Source organism: Clupea harengus, chromosome 7, assembly GCF_900700415.2.
Source record: "Clupea harengus chromosome 7, Ch_v2.0.2, whole genome shotgun sequence".
In the NCBI taxonomy this organism is placed as follows: domain Eukaryota; kingdom Metazoa; phylum Chordata; class Actinopteri; order Clupeiformes; family Clupeidae; genus Clupea; species Clupea harengus.
In genome coordinates, this window is record NC_045158.1 from 7674398 (window position 1) to 7684397 (window position 10000).

The window sequence follows — 10000 nt, forward strand, 5'->3', positions numbered from 1 at the left end:
ATCACCACCATACTGCCGTACACTTATTCTACCCCATACTCTATGCTAGCATTTATATGCAATATATAATTGTCACCACCAACATGTTTTTCTGTTGCTACTCTACTTACCCTTGTAACAGTAACCCTATGAGCACACTGTATACCCACTAAGCTATTTTGTATGTATCATGTATATATCATATGATGTTTGTATATATATTACGTACATCTACCACATGTATGCTGTGAACATTTATCCCGTGAAGGCTGTGCACTGTGCATTGTTTTGGCGCTATTTAAAAAAAAATGAATTGAATTGAATTGAATTGAATTGAATGTTTGATTCTTCTTTATGCAGGTGAGTGTTTTTTCAATATGTGTGTGTTTGTGTGTATATGCACATACCTGCACTCTCTCAGTGCAGAAGGCCAGGGACTGTCTGAAGGACGTGCGTTTGGCTGGCTTCCCTGCATTGAAGAGGTTGACCTCTGACCCTGCTCGGAGCTGTACACGTCTCTTCCCTGTCAGGTCCAGCTTCTGAACACCCCGCTCTACCTCACACACTCCCTGACCTACAACAAACACACATACACACATTACTTAATATGGTCAACAGCAGAATCAGAATTCATCTCAAGGAATCTTTGAACAGATGACTAGGATTGTATGCACTAGATTAAGAAATACATAATAATGTCATGCAAACCTTTGAACCTTTGAAAATGCACATATACACACGAAGACACACACACACACACACACACACACACACATACACACAAAAACACACACAGAAACTCTTAGAAGCCACATAAGCCACCCCCTGTCTGCAAGGGTGTGTCCTAAATGACATATAGTACTACTGCCAATATGGAAGACAGTGGTTTCCATGCCACTAAGTAGGACACCACTATCTCTGGCACAGGAAATAGTGAACATGTGAGTCATGTAAAATGCCACCTCAACTTTCACATGCTGTAGACCACACACACTATGGCGTGCTCTGCACAAAAACCTACTACACTCACATTTATCAAAGCACTATCAAGGGGTTATAAACTTCTCTTCACAACATAGTAATGGCAGGTCCTGGATTCAGAGTAACAAGATATTTGGGGAGGGGGGGGTTAGAGACCTTGGCAAATGACTGCTGTGAGAAAAAGACACTGCTTTCACAGTCATAGTCATAAAATAAGGCTAAATTATGAGTACTGTTCATGGTAACAAATGGCCTCTTAATTCTTTTCAGTCTCACTCTCTCACTTTCACTTCTCTCTCTCTCATTTGAAAGAGAGAAAGGGTGAGGGAGTTATTTCTCCCCTTTCCTCTTTTCCCCTCTCAAACTGAGTGGAGTGAAGAGGGAAAAATATGATAGTCTCTATGTTTTTGTGCCATGCCCATGAAAGGCCTCACCGCCACGAGGCCGCATCCCGCAGCCGCAAGAGAAACCGCCGTAGAAATGGCAGCCGACTGCCTCGGCTCCTTTTCCCAAAATCTGGGAGCAGATGAGAGCAGCGCTCCTGCTCCTGACACATGAGGCAAGCCAGACGCGCCGCTCCGAGGGGCGGCCAGGGAGAGTAACCTCACATGCCCCTCTCGATGGACTACGGGCCCCTGCCAGGGACCACCTAAATGTTCACGGAAATGGTGCAATATGGACTCATTAGGTCTACTTCAGCTGGGGTACACAGATGGGGTTTATGACACCATGTTTGTAGCAACCTCCTGAGAGCTATTTGCATCTCAGCCTTCTAATAAACTACAGATGTGTAAAATCATTCTGAGTGGCAAAAATTGTTTTTGCCAACAGAATTCTGGAAATAAAATTTTATTTTATTTTTTTTAAAGAATTCCAAAATAACTTTCTTCCCTAAGAATATGTTGTATATTATGTTGCGTAATATCACCACCAATATAACACCACATACGGACAACTGCACATACAACTTGAATAATGCCCTGTCATACACTAGTCATACACTAGTCTGTGCTCTGTACAGTATCATACATTGTCCTTATATACCATAGTGGGGCCCATGTAAGGAACATTATTCCTGTGACATCAACACACCGTCTCACAAACTTACAGAGGCCATTAGCATCTTACTAGTGACACGAAGTCCATCAGAATAAACATTCAACAATATTCAGATGGATTTTGTTTTACTTTTTCCATTTTTCATTTCTGTCTGCAAAGGAAATGTCCCTAGAGGCACAATAAAGGCTTTGATTTGGTCTGTAAAAGACCATGAAAATTGGCATGTTTTTAAAAATGGTATGTATTCAAAGCATGCAATAAAGTAAATAGTGGTTCTTTTCTCTGAAGGAAGAACATCTTTTAAATACTGTTAACTAGCTGTGGAGATCAGCACTTACACGACTAACAGGTTTCTAGAAACACTCTGTGTAAAAGTCTGACAAAACAGTATAACACAATCACCACTTGTCATCGTGTCAAGATTCATTTAAAAATACTTCATCAGAGCCGTGTAATGGCTTCTCATTTTTGCATTACTTTGTAATACTATTACAGGAAACCTGCCCTCAAAAATGTCCCCTAACTGTTTGCCTCAGCATCTTCCATCACAGTCACCTGTAATTACAATGTCACCACTCTCTCTGTATGGGTGTCTGAGCCACAGCTCCTTCCTCCACTACTCCTGACTGATGTCCCAGTACCTCCGATACACACATATCTGTCCCGTGTTCCTTGCAGAGACGGAAAAACATAAGGACCAGCCTGCAAGTGACTGCAGTAACCACCCAGTAATGAATCGGGTCGCGTTCCCAATGAGAAGCAGATGGCATAGGCAGCACGGCTGTCCGCCCTCCACAGGCTTCTGTGCATAAGAATGCGAGGGCAGTATCCATGTCAGAGCCGCGCATTTTTTTGTAATAGCATGCTTGGCGCCGAGGAGGATTGTCACACACAGAGAGATGCACGCATGCACACATGGCTGCACACACACAGATACTAACGCACTCATTTTGACTGCCTTTGTGAGAGTATTTTGATTGTATCTGATTTATTTTGCAATCATATCCTTATGTCCTTCCTTTCTCTCTCCTTTTCTCTAACACACAAACACACACACACACACACACAACCACAAACACACACACACAAACAGATACTGAAATGCTATCACTTAATGTTCTCTCCAGGCTTCTCCACTGCACGTGTGCATGAATTTCGCACCCACAAGCTATGCATAAATGAATAAGACAAACACAGTAAGCGGTTGGAGCAGAGGAGATGAGACAGATAATAGGGCAGACAGAGAGTCAGACGAGGGCCACAACGGGGCTGATATCTGGGCATGCGGTGGTCCGAGGCCTGGGCCTGATGTCCAGTCTTACTGTGGTTACTGAAGACCTCAGTGTTGCCGTAGTTCACCGAGTTCCTGGATGACACACAGTCTCCGTTTCCTCCGCCATGGGAGTTCTGAAACTGAAACACATTGCATTTCAGAGAGATTGACTTTCTTAGGCGAAGTGCTACGACTACTCACAAAATAGAACTCACAAAACGACTTGTTGTTACTGAATGCGCAGTTCTTTGGTTTGCTTCTATAGGTGGACCCAGTCGGGTATACTGAGCACAAATCTTTCATTTACAAAAAGGGTCCACCCCTTATGAAAACTCTAGCTTAGAAAGAAAAATATATCGTTTACAGTACAGATAATATTGCAATGAGGCTAGTTGTTATGCCTGCTGGGCCTTACCATGTGCTCTAGTATACATGTGTTAGAGTAGATAGGTTGAGAGTGGACTGAGCCGAGCTGCTGGAAGGGGTCGTCCATATACATGTTAGAGGTGGGGAACCTTCGTGTCTTCAGCCCACTGGAAGAGACAAAAAAACATTTGTGTCCTTCAGGTCTTGGTAGCAATCTGCATTGCCTGTGTGTATGAGTGTGTGTGAGTGTGTGCAGAGTAAGAGTTTTGTGTGTTAGAGTTTTGTGTGTGTGTGTGTGTGTGTGCTTGTGTGTGCACGTGCATGTGTACCTCAGCGGCAGGGACTCATGGCTGGTGTGATGATGGTAGGGGTCGGCTGTGCTCTGACCCTGTGGAACACTCCCATCCTGCAGGAGTTGAACCCACTGCTCTTTCTCATCAGAGCAACTAGCCTACACACACACACACACACACACACACACACACACACACAAATAAATAAATAAACATATCAATCATAGTGCTGTCATACAGTCAACCCTGCAACTTCATTCACAAAGACATTTCCAATCAAGGTCACGATACCATAATGCGCACACATGGTGCACATTCTTCACAGGGACACCCAATCAAAGCAATCTGATTCGTGGTCTGGTATGTAGGCCGGGGCTCTAAATAAAATGCGTTTTATGGCATTTTAGCACATAAAATTGATAACTATGAACTAAAAAACCTTTGCTCTATATGGCACTGAGGTACTATTTAAGACAACCCCCTAGGAGGAACACGACCATTTGCAAAGATTTACTATGAGACACTTCATGTCACATTCTTATTCTTGGCTTTTAACTGTGTTTTTCCTTGGTCTTAAGTACATTTCTAAGACTACTTTTAAGACTAATTCTAAGAAGCCTTATCCACACTGGCACTGCGCCTTTGGTTATCAAGCTTTTCAGGGTAGGTCATTTCCCCTTTCCACTCCACTGAAGCTAAACACACTCAGAGGTCCTGGAGAGCCTGTAAACCTCGCTGCACTGCCTGCTACCGGCCACTGGTATTCCAAGTAATCGAATTCCATTCACTACGTGTGGATTCTAAGGAGAAACAGTGACTTCTGCATAATTCTGGAGTGCCAGAAGATCGTTGATCTATTAATTTACTGTGTAACACACTTTAAAAGAGATGCAAAATATCCTGTTAAAGATTTTAGCATTATTTAAAGTACTCTTGAGATCGAAGGTATGTTTGGAGTAATTGAAAGGATGTCCGTGTGACATTTTTAAGGACTATGCTAGGATGTTAAAAAAAAGTTATACATATACACAAACACCATAAACACACAATGTAAACATGCACACAGACTGCGTTACATACACGTACTGTCCATATACACAAACTCTTAAAATACACACACACACCAGCTAACGTTCACACCACCCCGTGAGATCCCCCAGCGTGAGATTGGCGCTTCTCTCCCCTCACCTCCAGTACGGCCACCTGGTCCCCGTGCTGCAGCAGGCTGATGCGGTAGCTGGAGGCGGTGTCGGGGCCAGGCTGCACCTGGGCCCCGCGCAGCTGCACGCTGTACTGGGGGCTGCTGCCGGCGTCGGCGGCCTCCTCCTCACGGAACATCTTCAGCATACCGTCCTCCACACGGCACCACAGGCTCTGCCACTGGCAGTTCATCAGCACATTCAGGAAGCCAGCTGAAGAGGAGACACACACACACACACACACACACACACACGTGCAAACAGACAGACTAATTAGCACAAATCTGTGAGAGATCTGTGTTTAGGTCAGTGTTCTGTTGTAGAGAAACTCACCAATGCACAAAAAAAACCGAAACATTTAAATGATCAGCAAAACAAAATAACTGAATGACAAGTGAACACAATGGTAACTAGGAGCAAAATGAAGAACCACAATGCCACTACATTCTCAGAGACGAAAGGGTTGCAACCAACCAAACAGCCAGACAAACAGGAGTATCATATATCTCAAGATACTTGGAAAGTGAGTGTGTTCACACAACCACACCACATACAGGCACTAGGACTGTAAGAATGTGGCTATGTGCAAAGTTAATAAGTGATTCCTAAGAGATTCCCCAACTGTTTTCTCCACCACTGATCATGAATTTAAAGTATTTTTTACGGTGAAAAACGGAAGTGCACACAATAGTTTGTCTGTCAAGTGTCATGTAGAGCAATTGTCATGAAATCATGAAGAGCAATTCTGAAAAGCAATTAAACCAGCAAAAATGTTACGGCAAAAATGCCAATGGTTAGCACTGCCACAAATCAGCATAGCCAAACTGAACTGCAGTTGTGGAACCATGCACTGGCCTTGTTGTGTTTTAATGTTCATGGTAAGTGTTGACGTCTTTCCCACAACATTTGGTATATGAGACACACACACACACACACACACACACCTATGACCTTTATCAGCAGTAAACCATCCACCCACACACTTCTACCAAGTACCGGTCTACTGTATGACCTTAACAACCCCCCGGCCCCCCTACACACACACACACACACACACACACACACACACACACACACACACACTCGCACATAATTCAATTACTGGATGAAGCAGTCAAAAGAGGCGACACAGGTGTAGGTCTTCCTTTTATATAAATCACCTGATTCAGCTTTTCCCATTAATTTACTCTTTAATGACATTCCACCTTCCACACCTTGTGACACACACAACCTCTAACTCATGTCTTCACACCAATGATCACCTAGCATATTAATGATCTGCCTAATACTACTTACTTATACTCAGGAGTTAGTTAGAACACCTGGAATGCCGTGAATGAATTTTCTGACACGCTTGACACACGATGATGTTGCGACAGACCTGAAGAACCGAGGGCTCTCGTAACATAAAATAGCCAGACTCCGAGTTTTGGGGGAAATATACCACTTTTTTTTTAATGCAATGGCGGTTGCCGTCAAAAGGAGAAGAGAAAACAAAAGGACATCCAAGAAGCCTCACAATAAATAACTTAGTCGCTGCAGCTTACCTCACAAATGAAAAAGAAGGTGAGTCTTCCGGGAAACTTACTTCCCTCCACTAACTAACCCTGTGCTAGGAAAAGTGCAGAAACATAAACAACAACCGCCAGTAAACAACTCAGGGAATGGTTTTCTAACAGCAAACGGAAAAGCGCGTAAGACGCGTAGGGTCTTCGGAAGTACAGTCTCTGTGGTGTGCTCAGTGTTTCTAAAGGCCAGGGAACGCCGAAACAGGTCGGGAACAGGAGAGGAACGTCACAAAATCCAGCAGAGGATAGCGAGAATGACAGCCATTTTGGGGTAGACCGGCTTAAAAAGGGAAGAAGTCCCGCCCAGCAATTACGCATGGTCCAACACGCCCACTCTCCACCTTGCAGAAACAGGGAAAACGGCACACACACAGGGAAACCTCCACAATGCCCATAACACCATAACAGCTGACTTAGTTATATCTGTGCTAAGAGCAAGAATTGCCAATACTACTGAGTAGAAAAGGTTTCATATTTTCCCCACATCTGCCAGACGTTTGGACGTGTGGTCGCTGTCCATCCCGGTTTTCTCTTCAAATGTTATCGTTTGTTTGACTATCCCAGGACTGTTGTCAACATCCCACTACCCAAATGGCATGATTTCTTATTTATATGTCATGCGGTGACTCACAGGAGGTTACCCAATGTCACCAGGAACGTAAACAAACACAACTGCGCTGCCCGGACGACAGTCAGCATGCCATCCCTCTGGGTCCTCCCTGCACTGCTTCGCCAGAGGCGACAATTGAATTGAGCAGGAATTTGAGTGCAGGACAATGCAGCAGTGTGGCATCCACAATGCTCACGTCCTGCCTGGTATGCCACCATGCCCCGCGCCCAATCCTCAATGCCAAAAGACAATGCCACACTTGTACCTCTCACTCAATACCTAAACGGGTCTTTGCTTTGCTATTGATAGCATCCCTCTCAGCTGATGATGTACAGGGAAATGCAATGGATTCTCCTTGAACTGCTAGGACAGTGATAGTTTGAGGGTGTTTGTACTGGTTAATGGTTGGCTTGTGTAGCAGGATGGTAATCAAGTTTAATCATAATGAAATGAGAAAAGGAAGTCGGTTGTTGGTGTGGAATGGCGTTCGGTGTGGTGTGGAATTTCGTTGTTTTCCAGGTTGAGGAATCTGCGTCACAATTGCGCACCAAACGTTCACTTGTATAGCAGTCAATACTCCTCAACGTCTCCAAGAACACTAACTGCATTCTGCTCTTCAATACCGCTAAACTCATTTTCGGGAAGGGCAGTCAGAAAAAGTTGTTTGTGTGTCAGTGATTTTTGAAGGAGAGTTTAAGAAAATGGACACGATGTGGGATGATTGGGATGCCAGTTTGTGTTTGTGACTAAATGATTGTGTGTGTGTGTGTGTGTGTGTGTGTGTGTGTGTGTGTGTGTGTGTGTGTGTGTGTGTGTGTGTGTGTGTGCGTGCGCGCGCATAGACTCACCTCTGTCCTTGCTCTCCTCCGGGCTGGGTGCTGAAGGCAGAGCAGAGAGCCTGTCCTCATCTGAGTCTGTGTGCAGGACAGTACTTGACTGCATGGGAGAGACACAGACGGTGTGAAGGTCAGAGAAGAAGAGAGGAGAGGATGAAAAGAAAGAGGGTGAGGGGAACAAAGCAGAAAGGAGTGATGGTGTGCGAGGGACAGACATGAGGGGAGGACATGAAAGGACGACTGTGGAGAAGAGGTATGGCTGGGAATGAGTGGAGAATGGACCAGGAGGTGAGAGGACGGAAAGGGGAGCAGAGAAGAGACCAGAGCAACAGAAGTGGATCTCCTTGTCTGAAGTCCACAACAGAGCACTGAATTATCTCTTCAACTACAACTCAAATTCAACTCATATTTACATTTATAATACTCCACATGATCAAAACACCTGGAATGCTGTTAGGCTTCCCAGTGGCCTTGTGGAATGCCACAGAATTAGAGTTGCCACTGATCAATTTACTCTAATCAATCCTAATACCAGCTCCACTATGACAGGATGAATGGGCCCGTCATCTCAGAGATGTGTACGTACAAACAGACGAGACCCTACAGGCAGTGCAGTGGTGACTGTTGTACAGGACCGAGCGACTCATCGACTCACTTAAGCAGCCCCAGGATGGGTAGCAGTCATAGTGGGTCACCACACAGAGAGGCCCACTCATTAGACCTACAGCACAGCACAGAACTGAGAAATGAAAGGGAGACTTTCAGAGAGGGGCAATTAGATGAGGCCCACTTAAAGCTTACATGAGCATGGCCAATGTACTGTAGCTAGCTCAGATAGTATGCAGAGACTTTCTCTTCCTTAATCCCTCTCTCTCTCTCTCTCTCTTTCTATCTCTCTCTCTCTCTCTTTCCCACTCTTGCGGTTATGTTGTTATGCAGGGGGATGTGGGGTAGTGGTGTGGTGAGGATCAGTTAATTCAGGAAACTGCAGAGAGTTTTTACCCTGCAGGAGTCCAGCCTGTCAGACTTCAGCAGGGACGAGGAGCCGTGGGACTCGGGCTCACAGTAGCTGGAGCCACTAACCTCTTCAATGATCTGCAGAGAATGAGAGAGAGAGAGAGAGAGAGAGAGAGTGAATGGATGTTTGTGGACCTTTTGAGGATGCTTTACATTTGAGTTTTGTGTTTCACTGTCACCTCCTTTTCTAGTTCTTTTCTGCCCACCTGGCTGTGCTGATGTACAATTTCAGTCCACTCACAAGATCTTCTGTGTCTTCATTCCCACCTGTCTATCTCTCTTATTCCCTCGTCACCTTTTCTCTTGAATTCTCTGATTTACCCTCTCTCTCTCTTCAAGCTTTTTGTGAAAGTTAAATGTATTTATTCCTCTTTATCTCTATACCTTCCTTCTTCCTTAAACATCCCATCTCCCTCCCTCTCCCTCTTTTTTTATTTCCCTCTCCCTCTGGTGATGTATAGATAACTAAACCCCTCCCAACCTTCCTCCACTCCTCGGCCTGTTGGCAGCTCTGGAAACCCATGATCACCATGTCGGATCCGGCCACCACCTTCAGCTCGTGCTGCATCTTCTTGCTGTGTCTGGACTTGTACACCACCTGGCAGCCCAGCAGGTTCAGCTCCAGCAGCGGGTTCAGATCCTTAGCACACTTGTAGCACTACCAGAGAGACAGGAGAAGACAGACAGACACACAGACAGATGGACAGAAAGACAGACAGATAGGGAGATAAACAGATGGACCGACAGGGAGACAAGAAGTGATTAGTATCTTAGTTTAATGTGTTTAATTTGGCAACTCTCAATGCCAATAACAGTAAA

The 10000-nt window shown here is 44.8% G+C and overlaps 1 protein-coding gene across 1 annotated transcript in view; it reads right to left on the bottom strand.

The window, feature by feature from the left end:
• Positions 1–10000, bottom strand: part of si:dkey-220o5.5 (actin filament-associated protein 1-like 2) — a 31801-nt gene that overhangs the window by 3068 nt on the left and 18733 nt on the right. Inside the window, exons 7-14 of the mRNA XM_031570347.1 lie at positions 9663–9839; positions 9167–9259; positions 8177–8264; positions 5140–5363; positions 3988–4109; positions 3708–3825; positions 3342–3432; positions 387–553 (exon numbers count right to left, since the gene is read on the bottom strand). Of these exons, the coding sequence (XP_031426207.1) occupies positions 387–553; positions 3342–3432; positions 3708–3825; positions 3988–4109; positions 5140–5363; positions 8177–8264; positions 9167–9259; positions 9663–9839 (1080 nt within the window). The remainder of the gene's footprint in view (positions 1–386; positions 554–3341; positions 3433–3707; positions 3826–3987; positions 4110–5139; positions 5364–8176; positions 8265–9166; positions 9260–9662; positions 9840–10000) is intronic.